Source organism: Salvelinus alpinus, chromosome 23, assembly GCF_045679555.1.
Source record: "Salvelinus alpinus chromosome 23, SLU_Salpinus.1, whole genome shotgun sequence".
In the NCBI taxonomy this organism is placed as follows: domain Eukaryota; kingdom Metazoa; phylum Chordata; class Actinopteri; order Salmoniformes; family Salmonidae; genus Salvelinus; species Salvelinus alpinus.
Window position 1 is genome coordinate 39,269,021 of NC_092108.1, and position 15,633 is coordinate 39,284,653.

The 15,633-nt window shown below is 43.8% G+C and overlaps 1 protein-coding gene across 2 annotated transcripts in view; it reads left to right on the forward strand.

Annotated features, from left to right (window-relative positions):
• The first annotated feature begins 4,913 nt into the window (after positions 1-4,913).
• Positions 4,914-15,633, forward strand: part of LOC139550949 (choline transporter-like protein 5-A) — a 115,639-nt gene continuing 104,919 nt past the window's right edge. The window contains exon 1 of one of the 2 annotated variants that reach the window (XM_071362244.1): positions 4,914-5,121. In XM_071362244.1, coding sequence (XP_071218345.1) covers positions 5,037-5,121 — 85 coding nt within the window. In that variant the 5' untranslated portion in view covers positions 4,914-5,036. The remainder of the gene's footprint in view (positions 5,122-15,633) is intronic. The other variant, XM_071362245.1, reaches the window with a different exon arrangement.

Sequence of the window (15,633 nt, forward strand, 5' to 3'; positions counted from 1 at the left end):
ACTTCTGTATTGAGTGAGTCACTGGCACTTCCTGCTTTAGTTTTTGCTTGTAAGCAGGAATCAGGAGGATAGAATTATGGGCAGTTTTGCCAAATATATAAGACCTCATAAGCTTGTGTTAACCTCAGACCTTATTTTCGTGGGTTTATTCCAAAACTATATTATTTCCCCATTAATTTTGCCTCTAGAAATGTCTGAAAGTACAAAAGGTAAAGCTCTGCCGAGCTCTCCTAACCAGAGTTTTTATTTTAATTTTTAATTTTTAGGGGGTAACCACGGAGTTTCTAAACCCAGAGGCGCAACATCGCGAGACTTCCAGGGACGCTTGCGAAACAGACCAAACAGACCAGGCCGGGGTTTGCGGTTTGAGAAGTCAATGAGAGAAGTGAACAATTTTCCTTAGTTGTTTATATTCTCGAAATCGAAAGGCACAACCTAGATTTGAGCCAATGTCTTAAGTAGTTGAACATGTTATTATTCCAACCTCATGAAATTGACAAACTGACACATTTTATATTCATCAAAAACAACTGTATATAGAGGGAGTGCCTTTGATTTGACGGCCTGCACATGTGCAATTTGGCGCGAGATGACCCGATTACGTATTTCTATGCATTAGCTTTGCTAGCCAATGTCGCCATAACATCATCTACAAGTGTGATCGGATCCTTTGTTCGTACCCCCCAGGGCAATTGAACTGATTCCAGAGGCTGGCCCAAAAATACCAGCGGAAAAGAGGTACTCTGAGTTTCTTCTAGTCCGGTCTATGGATAATAAAGTTGACGAACTCAGGGCAAGGATTTCCTTCCAGAGAGACATCAGGGATTGTAACATACTCTGTTTCACGGAAACATGGCTCTCTCGGGATATACTGTTTGAGTCCGTACAGTCAGTTGGGTTCTCAGTTCATCGCGACAGGAATAAATATCTCTCTGGGAAGAAGAAGGGGGGGTGTATGTTTCAGGATTAACTACTCATGGTGTGACTGTGTTAGCATACAGGAACTCAAGTCTTTTTGTTCACCCGACCTAGAATACCTCACAATCAAATGCTGACCGTATTACCTCGCAAGAGAATTATCTTTGGTTATAGTCACTGCCATGTATATTCCCCCTCAAGCCAATACCACGATAGCCCTCAAAGAACTTCACTGGACTTTATGCAAACTGGAAACCACATATCCTGAGGCCGCATTTATTGCAGCTGTGGATTTTAACAAAGAAATTTGAAGTAAACGCTACCGAAATTCTATCAACACATTGACTGTGGTACTCGCGCTGCTAAAACACTCGACCACTGCTACTCCAAGGGATGCATTTTACATTTACATTTAAGTCATTTAGCAGACGCTCTTATCCAGAGCGACTTACAAGTTGGTGCATTCACCTTATGATGTCCAGTGGAACAACCACTTTACAATAGTGCATCTAACTCTAAGGGGGGGGGGGGGTTAGAAGGATTACTTTATCCTATCCTAGGTATTCCTTAAAGAGGTGGGGTTTCAGGTGTCTCCGGAAGGTGGTGATTGATTCCGCTGACCTGGCGTCGTGGGGGAGTTTGTTCCACCATTGGGGTGCCAGAGCAGCGAACAGTTTTGACTGGGCTGAGCGGGAGCTGTACTTCCTCAGAGGTAGGGAGGCGAGCAGGCCAGAGGTGGATGAACGCAGTGCCCTTGTTTGGGTGTAGGGCCTGATCAGAGCCTGAAGGTACGGAGGTGCCGTTCCCCTCACAGCTCCGTAGGCAAGCACCATGGTCTTGTAGCGGATGCGAGCTTCAACTGGAAGCCAGTGGAGAGAGCGGAGGAGCGGGGTGACGTGAGAGAACTTGGGAAGGTTGAACACCAGACGGGCTGCGGCGTTCTGGATGAGTTGTAGGGGTTTAATCGCACAGGCAGGGAGCCCAGCCAACAGCGAGTTGCAGTAATCCAGACGGGAGATGACAAGTGCCTGGATTAGGACCTGCGCCGCTTCCTGTGTGAGGCAGGGTCGTACTCTGCGAATGTTGTAGAGCATGAACCTACAGGAACGGGTCACCGCCTTGATGTTGGTTGAGAACGACAGGGTGTTGTCCAGGATCACGCCAAGGTTCTTAGCGCTCTGGGAGGAGGACACAATGGAGTTGTCAACCGTGATGGCAAGATCATGGAACGGGCAGTCCTTCCCCGGGAGGAAGAGCAGCTCCGTCTTGCCGAGGTTCAGCTTGAGGTGGTGATCCGTCATCCACACTGATATGTCTGCCAGACATGCAGAGATGCGATTCGCCACCTGGTTATCAGAAGGGGGGAAAGGAGAAGATTAATTGTGTGTCGTCTGCATAGCAATGATAGGAGAGACCATGTGAGGATATGACAGAGCCAAGTGACTTGGTGTATAGCGAGAATAGGAGAGGGCCTAGAACAGAGCCCTGGGGGACACCAGTGGTGAGAGCACGTGGTGCGGAGACAGATTCTCGCCACGCCACCTGGTAGGAGCGACCTGTCAGGTAGGACGCAATCCAAGCGTGGGCCGCACCGGAGATGCCCAACTCGGAGAGGGTGGAGAGGAGGATCTGATGGTTCACAGTATCAAAGGCAGCCGATAGGTCTAGAAGGATGAGAGCAGAGGAGAGAGAGTTAGCTTTAGCAGTGCGGAGCGCCTCCGTGACACAGAGAAGAGCAGTCTCAGTTGAATGACTAGTCTTGAAACCTGACTGATTTGGATCAAGAAGGTCATTCTGAGAGAGATAGCAGGAGAGCTGGCCAAGGACGGCACGTTCAAGAGTTTTGGAGAGAAAAGAAAGAAGGGATACTGGTCTGTAGTTGTTGACATCAGAGGGATCGAGTGTAGGTGCCTACAAGGCCCTCCCCTTCCGTCCCTTTGGCAAATCTGATCACGACTCCATTTTGCACTTCCCTTCCTATAGTCAGAAACTCAAAAAGGAAGTACCCGTGCTAAGGATTATTCAATGCTGGTCTGACCAATCGGAATCCACGCTTCGAGATTGTTTTGATCATGCGGACTGGGATATGTTCCGGGTAGCCTCCGAATATGGCCGAATACAATCAGTGTAGTTATTCCCTCCGTAAGGCAATCAAACAGGCAAAACGTCAGTATAAAGACAAAGTGGAGTCGTAATTCAACGGCTCAGACAAGAGATGTATGTGGCTGGGTCTACAGACAATCACAGACTACTAAGGGAAAACCAGGCACGTCGCGGACACCGACGTCTTGCTTCCGGACAAGCTAAACACCTTCTTCGCCTGCTTTGAGATAACACAGTTCCACCGACGCTGCCCGCTGCCAAGGACTGTGGGCTCTGCTTCTCTGTGGCCGACGTGAGTAAGACATTTAAGAGTGTTAACCACGCAAGGCTACCGGCCCAGACGGCATCCCTAGCCATATCTTCAGAGCATGCGCAGACCAGCTGGCCGGAGTGTTTACATATATATTCAATCTCTCCCTATCCCAGTCTGCTGTCCCCATATGCTTCAAGATGTCCACCATTGTTCCTGTACCCAAGAAAGAAAAGGTAACTGAACTAAATGACTATCGCCCTGTAGCACTCACTTCTGTTATCATGAAGTGCTTTGAGAAACTAGTCAAGGATCATATCACCTCTACCTTACCTGACACCCTAGACCCACTTTAATTTGCTTACCGCCCCAATAAATCCACAGACAATGCAATTGCTATCGCACTGCACACTGCACTATCCCATCTGGACAAGAGGAATACCTATGTAAGAATGCTGTTCATTGACTATTAGCTCAGCATTCAACACTATAGTACCCTCCAAGCTTGAGGCTCTGGGTCTGAACTCCGCCCTGTGCAACTGGGTCCTGGACTTCCTGATGGGCCTCCCCCAGGTGGTGAAGGTAGGAAACAACACCTCCACTTCGCTGATCTGCTACACTGGGGCCCCACAAGGATGCGTGTTCAGCCCACCTCCTGCACTCCCTGTTCACCCATGATAAATATTCACTCTCTGTACTTGCTTCTTGTCTCCCAGCGTCTGTCCTTGCACTCACAAACATTTACAGATGGACTATTGAGAGCATTCTGTTGGGATGTATCACCGCCTGGTACAGCAACTGCACCGCCCGCAACCGCAGGGCTCTCCAGAAGGTGATGCGGTCTGCCCAAAGCATCACAGGGGGCTACCTGCCCTCCAGGACACCTACAGCCCCCGATGTCACAGGAAGGCCAAAAAGATCATCAAGGACAACAACCACCTGAGCCCTGCTATCATCCAGAAGGCGAGGTCAGTACAGGTGCATCAAAGCTGGGACCAAGAGAATGAAAACAGCCATCAGACTGTTAAATAGCCATGGTACCCTAAATACATAGACTTGAAATCACTGGCCACTTTAAAAATGGAACACTAGTCACTTTAATAATGTTTACATATTTTGCATTACTCATCTCATATGTATATACTGTATTCTATCCTATTCTACTGTATCTATGCCGCTCTGACTTTGCTCGTCAAATATTTATATATTCTTAATTCCATTCCTTTAATTTAGATTTGTGTGTATTGTGTGTATTGTTGTGAAATTGTTAGATATTACTTGTTAGATATTACTGCACTGTTGGAGCTAGAAACACAAGCATTTCGCTACACCCGCAATAACATATGCTAAACACGTGTATGTGACAAAAAAATATATATATTTGATTTTGATTTGAAACTAAATTCTAGTATGGTATCCATTTTTTAAAATGTATTTCACAGAATGTAATTTCCTACAATATTAATATCTGTCTGTCACACAACAACAACAGTATCCCATACACCTATCTCAATAACCCAAGAAAAAAAATACGCAAGTAAAAAGTACAGCAGACACATTTTATCATAACAGTAGCCTATTGGGCACACAACGGCACATGCCTCCACTGAGGTGCGCTATTCACATACATCCCCTCTCTTGATGACGCTCCGTGCTATAAACAGTGCTGACGCTGGGCTGCGTCCGTGCATCTCTAGGGAAACGCTGGGAGAGAGGAGGAATCCTATAAACTTGGAGCCAAATACGCGACTGTTCATTCACATCCATGCCATCGAACCTCTACACATTAGACAATTCCATCGTTCAAAGTGAAATGGCAAGAAAATCGGATGTCCCTTCCCCTTATTACGGTGAGTAGCCTAGCCTAATTTAAGTCAAGTGTTTCACAGTGATGGGGTCTGTTATTGAATACCGCACGTTCACAGCGCATGTAGCATGGGTCAGAAATTGGACCCTCAGCCTACCTACCGGCACATTATATTTAGGATATAGGGCATAAGGTGAAATTTGAGTTTTCAAAATATTGTCAAAGCAACAGGGAAAGGGATTTTAAGTCGTATTTTTGTCTCAGGTTCTTATGGTGTTATTTTGACCACTAATTATAGAGCATGTTATCGTGCCTCCATGAGCTCAAGCAACATTCATATGAAACCCTACCCTATTACATCGAAATACATTGATTAGGAAATGTTTGTCTATGTCATTAATAATGCTAAAGCTATAACATAACAACAGCCCTGCGTGAAATCCTCAACTTGGCATCAACTGGCTTTGTTATTTTGGTATGCTTTTCGATTCGAAGCCCGGAGGTTAACCAATGTTACGAGCCGCTCGCCTGAATATCGTCGGGGATGCAACTTTGTTGTTAGTAAGGGCATCATGTGCTGCTCGCGCACAGGGCACATCTCGGCGCCGAAGATATGGAGGATGGCAACTGTAGGGTTTCCACTAAATAACACAGCCACAAAGTCACATTCGCTTTTTAGGGTTAGGCATAAGGTTAGCAGTGTGGTTAAGGTTAGGGTTAGGTTTAAAATAAAAATGTAAGAAGATCAATTGTAGAAAAGGGCGGGGTTAAACCATAATTATGAATTTGTGGCTGTGCTAACTAGTGACGATCCAACTGTAGGCTACTGCAACCTCATCTGACGGTGAACTATAACCGAACTCTCTGAATTTAACACTATTCATCATTCTTTAGGCTACTTTTATAGGCTATAGTCTATATTTGAGTGTATAACTAGATTACTCACATCCTTGTATTGTTGGCCTTTGCTCACTGAACCTTAAGCACAAAACACAAACAATCAATACTCAGGCAAGTGTGCAGAGCATTTGAAGATGATGAAATAAAGGGTTTCTTTTATATTCCACGTTTAAATGACCCTATCTATTTTCTGAAGCTTTTCACAAACACCATTCTTAGGCTACTTCTGGTTTTCAAGGTCATTAAGCTGCTATTGTAGCCTATATTGACAACCTGGACTCAGAGATAGGTGTAACATAGTAAACGAAAGTCCAGGACACTCAAATTAGTATGATATGTTACATATGGTATGTTATTTGTGGGTGTCCGTCATGCATTTCTTGTGATATGTTATGAATTAGGAAAAGCAAAGGGGATACCTCAATGGCCAGTTTATTAGATACACCACCCGGTTCACGAAAATGGTTTGCTCCTACATCAAGACATTCAGTTACTGTTCAAAATAATGTTAGAAGAATGGGCAAAATTAGTGACTTAAGCGACTTTGAGTGTGGAATGATCATCGGTGCCAGGCACGCTGGTTCAGAAGTATCTCAGAAACGGCCGCCCCCCTGGGCTTTTCACGCCAGTGTCTAGGGTTTCCCGAGAATGGTGCGACAAACAAAAAACATCCAGTCAGCGGCAGTTCTGTGGGCGAAAACAGCTTGTTGATGAGAGCGGTTGAAGGAGAATGGCAAGAATCATGCTAACAGGCGGGCCACAAACAGGCAAATAACGGCACAGTACAACAGTGGTGTTCAGAACAACATCTCGGAATGCACAACTGGTTGATCCTTGTCACGTATAGGCTATTGCAGCAGACGACCACATCAGGTTTTACTCCTATCAGTTTAAAACAAGAAAAAGCGGCTCCAGTGGGCACCCAATCACCAACACTGGACAATTGAGGAGGGAAAAAACATTGCCTGGTCCAACGAATCCCGGTTCCTGTTGCGTAAGCAGTGCGAGTCCATGGTCCCATCCTGCCTGGTGACTACAGTGCAGGCTGGTGGCCAATCTGCAGGAACTGTGTAATGCCATCGCATTAGCATGGACCAACATCCCTGTGGAACGTTTCCGACTTGTAGAATCCATGCCCCGAAGAATTCAGGCTGTTCTGCAGGCAAAGGGGGGTCTGACCCGGTACTAGATGGGTGTACCTAATAAATTGGCCGGTGAGTGTATGTTACGAATTCCTATTTGTTGTGGCTAACATTAGCTAACGCTAGCTAGGTTAGGGTTAAGGTTAGGTTTAGGAGCTAGGTTATATTAAGCGTAGGGTTAGGGGAAGGGTTAGCAAACAAGTGCACTGAACAAAAAATATATACGCAACATGTAATGTTTCATGAGCTGAAATAAAAGATCCCAGACATTTTTCATACACACAAAAAGCTCTCAAAAATGTCTCTAAACTTTTGTGCACAAATTTACGTAGATCCCTGTTAGTGAGCATTTCTCCTTTGTCACGGTAATCCATCCACCTGACAGGTGTGGCATATCAAGAAGCTGATTAAACAGCATGATCATTACACAGGTGCACCTCGTGCTGGGACAATAAAAGGTCACTCTAAAATGTGCAATTTTATCACACAATGCCACAGATGTCTCAAGTTTTGAGGGACCGCACTATTGACATGCTGACTGCAGGAATGTCCATCAGAGCTGTTGTCAGATAACTGAATGTTAATTTCTCTACCATACCATGGCAGTACGTCCAACCGGCGCCACAACCGCAGACCACATGAAACCATGCCAGCTCAGGACTTTCATGTCTGGCATCTTCACCTGAGTGATTGTCAGAAACTAGCTATCCGGACAGTTTATGAAACAACCAAATAAATTCTTCACAAACTGCCATCTGCGTGCTCATCGTCCTCACCAGGGTCTTGACTTGACTGCAGTTCTGCGTTGTAACCGAAATCAGTGGGCAAATACTCACCTTCAATGTGCTCTTCACAAAAGAATCCCTGTTTCAACTGTACCGTGCAGATGGCTGACAGCGTGTATGGCGTCGTGGGCGAGCGGTTTGCTGATGTCAACATTGTGAACAGAATGCCCCATGGTGGCGGTGGTATGGGCAGGCATAAGCTACAAACAATGAACACAATTGCATTTTATCGATGGCAATTTGAATGCACAGTTATACCGTGACGAGATCCTGAGGCCCATTGTCGTGCCATTCATCTGCCGCCATCACCTCATGTTTCAGCATGATAATGCACAACCCCATGTCGCAAGGGTCTATTCACAATTCCTGCAAGCTGAAAATGTCCCAATTCTTCTGGCCTGCATACTCACCAGACATGTCACCCATTGAGCATGTTTGGGATGCTCTGGATCGACGTGTACGACAGAGTGTTCTAGTTCCCGCCAATATCGAGCAACTTCACAATGTTCATTGAAGAGTAGTGGGACAACATTCCACAGGCTACAATCACCAGCCAGATCAAATCTATGCGAAGGAGATGTCGCACTGCATGAGGCCAATGGTGGTCACACCGGATAATTAATGGTCTTCTGATCCATGCCCCTACCTTTTTTTAAAGGTATGTGTGACCAACAGATGCATATCTGTATTCCCAGTCTTGTGAAATCAATAGATCAAATCACATTTTATTGGTCGCATACACATATTTAGCAGATGTTGTTGCAGGTGTAGTGAAATGCTTGTAAATTAGGGCTTAATGAATTTATTTAAATTGAATGATTTAAGAAATCTGAACTGTAACTTAGTCAAATCTTTACATTTTGTATGTTGCGTTTATATTTGTTTTCAGTGTAGTTACAATGTAGCTAAACGGTAGTAAGTAGTAACACGCAACCTTTGTGTTGTTAGACATTTACATTATTTGCCTACCCATCCACCCTGATCAACCACCCCGACCAACAATCCACCTTTAGTTTTTGCTTTAAGTAACCTTCTGTCTTATGTAACCATACCAAACATAACTTATCATACTAATTTTAGCATCATGGATTTTCATTTACTATGTTACGCCTAGTCTATGAGACCAGGCTGATATTGTTGCTGTGTTGTTCATAATTGTCATTGCCTTTTTCTCTGAGACATAGCTTCAGGATATTTCTCTCTGCACTGCGGAATACCTTGCTCTCTGTGACAAAGTAGATTGGTACTGGAGTGCCAGCTGGATACAGGAACGTGCACTGTTTTGGAATGCAATATGATTGTGCTCAGTGAAGAGAATCTGACATCTGTCAACTATTGTCAGGTATGCATGTGTATAGTCTGCCATTTGAGTGAAAGGGTTGGATGTGCACCAGACCAGTATAAACCAGTATTATGTTCACTGGCCTGAATGCCTTATTCCTAAGCAGAGTGGAGAAAGGATTTTCTCTCACTTGAACAATCCATTGTTGGAGGCATTGAAGCAGTGCTGGTGTGGGATGTGTGAATGAGTACTGGGATGAACGATGCTATTAAAATTTGTGTATAACGGGCCTTAAGTCATTTTCACACATTTACATGGAGTGTAAAGCACTGCTGCTCTTACTGAGTCAAAGTCAAGCTGTTCGCTGACAGTGATTTCGGCAGTTTTCCATTTCCAAAACCTGGCTCTTGCCCTTTAAGTTTTAGCTAACCTTGCCTGAGACCTGAATCCTCGCAGTGTCAAAGCTTTAGTTCAGCGAGCTAACACAGTCTCAAATTGCACAGATACCAGGGTTTAGTATCTGGTTGGTTACACTAAAACTCCCAAGTACAGACATCACTGGCTTGTGTCTCACTTCCTAGGTGGCTACAGTGCAGGGCCAGAGGCGGTGCAGTGTAGTGAGGAAGAGAGTGGGCCAGTGTGCCTTTGTAGTTGGAGAAGTTTCTTTCCCCTGTTACTAAGGCTCATGAATAATTAAGCAGGTTCCCCGTGTTGTCTCCTCTGTGTCTCTGCTGCGTCCTCCTGATCCAGAGATGTGGGTCTAATCTGTTGGTTACCTCCCTCGAGCTGCCTGGGAACGGTGTTTGTGTGTGTGTCTACACAGTTTGACAGTCCTCCGAATGGGTGCTGCTGTATACGGTAGCTGTGTGGCTCCTTATGATTTTTAAAGGGGCCCATTTCCTCTGAAATAATTCTGAGGAAGAACATATTTTTGCTGTATGCTTTTGCTTCCCCGTCTCTGTCAATGTCTCGCTTCAATCTTCTTACAGTTTTTCTCTAACATAATGTTTCTCTAATTTCTTCCCTTCTATTTGCTGATTAGCAGCAGTGGTGGAAAAAGTACTAAATTGTCATACTTGAGTAAATGTAAAGATACCTTAATAGAATATGACTCAAGTAAAAGTAAAAGTCACCCAGTAAAATACTACTTGAGTAAAAGTCTAAAAGTATTTGGTTTTAAAAATACTTAAGTATCAAAAGGAAAATTTAATTGCTTAAATGTTCTTCAGTATCAAAAGTAAAAGTAAAAGTATGAATAATTTAAAATTCCTTATATTAAGCAAACCAGACAGCACAATTTCTTTTCTTTTTTTTTATTGACGGATAGCCAGGGGCACACTCCAACACTCAGACATAATTTACAAACGAAGCATTTGTGTTTAGTGAGTCTGCCTGATCAGATGCAGTAGGGATGACCAGGGATGTTCTGTTGATAAGTGTGTGAATTGTACAATTTTCCTGTAAAAATGTAATGAGTACTTTTGGGTGTCAGGGGAAAATGTATGGAGTAAAAAGTGCATTTTCTTTCGGAATGTAGTGAAGTAAAAGTAAAAGTAGCCAAAAATATAAATAGAAAAGTACACGTACCCCCCAAAAATGCTTAACTAGTACTTTAAAGTATTTTTACTTAAGTACTTTACACCACTGATTGGCAGTGTGAAATGAAGATAACTATGATCCATGAGAAATTTTCTGAACAGAAACATTTGTTTAAAAATAAAGGCTCAATTCCAGTAAGAGGACGCTGCATATTGCAAGAGAAGATATACTAAATACATTAAAAACCAACTAAAAGACCAACCAAATTCATACAAATATACACTTTTGCAGACCATATCAACTGCCTGAGTACTGTGTTATAGTAACTGTAATATGACTGCTGTTTGTGTGCAGGCTTTGCATCATTCCAGAAGTGTTTTTTATAGACAACATCGAACATTAAACCCAAAGGCTGTGAGGCACAGATTCTTTTTCCCAATGGGCTATCAGCCAGCGTACCAGGAAAAGCTGTTCAAATTCAGTGTGCTGCAGCTAGCCATGGTCCCAGATCTGTTTGTGCCATCCTGCCAACTCCTATGGTCCTTATCATGGCAAACAGTGCCAAAAAGATCTGGGACCAGGCTATGTTGAGGCTTGGGAATCCTCTGCTCTGAACACTCTTGGTTATTCATGTATGGCACAGCAAGGTTGTGTTCACTCCCCTCCTAAATCATTTTGGATGATTTTGCCACAAGTAACATCTCCCCATTGTGCTTGTAAACTTTTCATTAAACACCTATTTTAGGTGAGGATAGAGCAGGGGTGTCAATTTGTCAAACATATGGCCCGGGTTAAATTTGAGTAAAACATTATTATTATTTAATTTTTTCTTTGGTTGGGAGAAACACACTCAATATACTTTAAAATGACTAAAACCAAATTGAAACTGTGTAGAAATTATAATGGACCTACATTCATACAGTTTCTTGACTGTTTCCAGCTCGCTAATAATCACCAAAGTGGAAGCTAGACAGTCAGGGAGCATAGAAAATTCCCCAAACAATTTTTGATCAAATTTTGACGGCCAGGTAATATAACACATTTTCAGTGCGGCCCTCCGGACCTCGTTAAAAACTGAATGAGGCCCCCGGGCCAAAATGAGTTTGACACCCCTGGGCTAGAGCATAAAATTCTTGAATTATTTAGTGTTACAAATTTAGGAGTTGAGATTGAAATTTTAATGTGGTGACATCAATAATAGATGTTCTGTTCCACACCTTTTTGAAACGTCTGTGGAGTAAAGGATGATCCATCGCTACCATACTTTACACCTGGTTAACCTCAAATAGGTGGAAGTCATCTTGAGAAAATGTGTCAACACACGGGAATGGGAAGTGGTTTATGGAATATAAACAGGACCCAAACCGCTTGTCCTTGTGAATATAACTGTACAATATACATTGGTTTGTTTGCATTGTCGATTGGTGCCCTCTTTTCTTTTACAACTGTCAGGTGACAGTTGACAGTTGTCGGTTGTCATTACACATTTATTTGTCTTTACCTTGTGAGGTATCAGTCGGGAACGAAGCTCTATGCGATTATAGCAGACAATACCAAGACAACAGACCTCTAACTGGAGTATGTTATTGACTGTGTGGTAATGAATCAATCAGGGCACATCAGTATGACGTGTAGAGTATTCAGTAATTGGTTGTACTAACAGGATTTTTATCATCAGATTAATAAAGAGCTGCAAGCTGTTACTCCCTGTGAAAACCGAGATAAAATCTCTACCGTTCATCCTCACCCCCTAAGCCAAGGGGATTTACCGAGCCCCCAGGTAAAAGCTAACTCACTCCCAAAAACTTCCTAAAACCTACAAAGTGCTTTGTCAGCATCGTTTAAGTCTCTCGCTCCACTCTTGTCAGCTCCACTCCTAATAGTGTCTCATGTCTTCAGACACAAGTCTCAGTAGACCGGTACCAGTCTGTTTGTGCCTCAGCCAACTTGTTGGGGCTTTGCCACGCATGGTTGGCTTTGTCAATGGGAAGGCAATGATGTGGCTACAGACAGTCAGACACCCAGGCTATTCAGACATACCGAGAGAGCAGAGCAGGAAGAGTATGATGCTCTGCACAGGAAGGGAGGGAGTGATGGTGTAGGTCGGATATGTGTATCTGGATGTGGGGCAGTAAGGGATCATCTTTGGAACATCATTTTTAGTACAGGAGGTGGGAAAGTATTGGGAGGTATGGTTTGTGAAGAAGGGTTGTGTGTTAAGGGTTTGGGCTGTATGTGTGCGAATGTGTGTGTGAGTAAGTGAGACACCTTCTCCCAGATTATGTGACTGCCGGAGGAGGGAGCAGGACAGGACGGGCAGGATTATCTCTGGGTGACAGACCGGGAAAGCAGCCCGCTCACTGTGTTTGAGGACAGATAAGGCCAGCAAATAAACATCAGCACACACACATCACACACGTGCACGTGCACACACACACACACACACACACAGTATGGACAACCATTAGCCTCCAAACAATTCTGGTCCCTAAATACATTACCACTATTCATCAAAATGGATGTGAGCTGTTGCTAAAGCAATTTGCTTTATTGCTATTTTACCCATTACACTGTCGACTTGACATGTCTCTCTGAGAGGTGTAATTTGGAGGCCCTCACTGAGGATGCTCTCTGTTGTCGGGGTTTGTCTCCTACTGTCTCTGTCCCCTCTGGGCTCATCGACATACGTCACCAGGGACGGGACTGTATCTGGGAGTTAGAAATGACTCAGCTCATCTACACAGGGAATATGCATGAACTGAATAGCTACAGTAACTCTAGAATATTCTAGAATATGCAAGGTCCATGCCAAATTACATAGAAAATGTTAGTGTCCTCAAATGACTATTCCTCTACTCTATTTTGGAGAACGTAGTGCTCTGTATGGGGAAAAGAGTGTCATTTGACACAAGTGAGCAGAGTGTATGACTGAACTTTCCCATGGTTCATGTCTTCTCTTTAAAGGTTCTCAACAACAGTCTTTAATCTATAGCTGGATTGTTGTGTTTGCTTCGTAGTTGGATGCTTTTGTTGTTCTGGACTGGACCGCTGTGACTGCTTCATCATCTTGTGTACTTGCTGGAAGACTCCCTGTAGGATTGACTCAGAGTAAACAACAATCTGTTTCAAACAAGTCTGTTTGATAAACTTCCCTTTGGAGAGTAACTAGGAGGTACTTTATCTTACTGCGAGGTAAACACAAGTGCAATGGATGGGAGAGGCACTGCTGAGAAGGTTGAAACTTGGGTTAGCTTTGTGTAGACTAGACTAGGGAATGAGCTGGTCTTTTTTGAGTGTTTGTCTAAGTTTGTGAGACTTGGTGCTTGGAGAACTTGGTGCTTGAGAAGAACTTGGTGCTTGAGAAGAACTTGGTGCTTGAGGAGAACTTGGTGCTTGAGGAGAACTTGGTGCTTGTGGGAGTGACAGTTGAAGTATATACCATGCTGTCTGTCTTCTGTGGTGTGTATGTTTGTGCATGCTGTAAATGCACACGCACGTTCGCATAGATCTCTTTATCTTCTGATGTCAAATGAGTTAATATGTTGAGAAATCCTCGTAGACTTGCACTGCCGCTAGCAACATTTTCCACTGTATAAGCCCCAGACAGACCATCTTATCTTTGTCCTTGGCTACTGTAAGACATTCTAAGTCTTAGAATCTAAGAAATTCCAAATCAGTTAAGTCAGGGAGTGGGCTCCAGATTCTCCCCCTGCTGTGAGGATCTTTGAAATGACAATTCCCACTGGCGTTCAGATACTAATTGGTAGTGTCAAGCTCAGCGGTGACTCCATTAACACTCTGTACACGCCATTAGCTGTCTTGTTTGCTGGATTTCACAGGGATTCTGGACAGATTTAGCGATGTGGATTAAAGGTCTGTGTGTGTAGGCAAACCCAGGAAAGAGATGATCTCCCTTTCATATGGTTTTATTGAGAGAATGAACTATATTTGTTTCTTAGATGTGTTTGTTTCTCTACAGTTGAGTCATTTTTGGGGTGTTTCAAGTTTCACGTTGTATTAGTCGTGGATGTGGTTTGGAGGACTGTGTGGTTGTTTGAGTTGAGTAGAGATAGTACATGTTGACTGATGCTGGTGTTTGCATGTCTCTGTTTAATTGAGTGAAATTAATTTGGATCGTAAAGGAGGGAACTTTTTGTTTGTGTGTGAGTGCAGTTATTAGTAGCGTGCGTGTGTGCATACGTACCTGTGTGGGCATCCATGCATGTGGGTGGGTGCATCTGTACGTGTGTGTCTGTGCAGTTATTAGTAATCGTGCGTGTTTGCTTGGCTTGTGAAGAAGCTAATGCGCAACCTAATCAACAGTGAAAGTGATTTACCGAGTGGAAGATTGAGATTCACACAAGAGGACAGGACTCTGGATGGGATGCCACAGTGAGTTTACAAGAACACACAGACAACCGTCAGCCACGCAGGTCGCTCTCTTGCAGACACTGTCATCTGTTACTAAGCAGCTGGTCACCATAATACTTTCAGTAGAGATATGTTTACAGCACCAGCTGTTGATGATATACACTTCTGTGATGGCTGCGTCCTGACTGAATCTGGTCCTGTTTCTTTTTTGTCTGATGTCTCTCATACTTATTTGAGTAAAAGGACTTATTTCACTGTGATGGGCAAGTTGTAACTAAACTCAATGAGGAAGTGAGCAACTTTTGTTTATGGTGCAATCCTAAGTTATTACGGTGCTATTATTCTGCAGAGTGACAGGGGAGACAGCGAGGGGGGAAAGTCAAAGGGGCGAAAACTTTATTTTTATTTTTAGGAAAATGTTCGGCTACAGTTGGACATGACTGTGACGGTTAACTCCAGAGAGAAGCCATCACAAAGTCAAGAGGAGGAGACAGTGGGCATATGGGAGCTGGCTGGGGAGGGGGATCTCCCCAGGG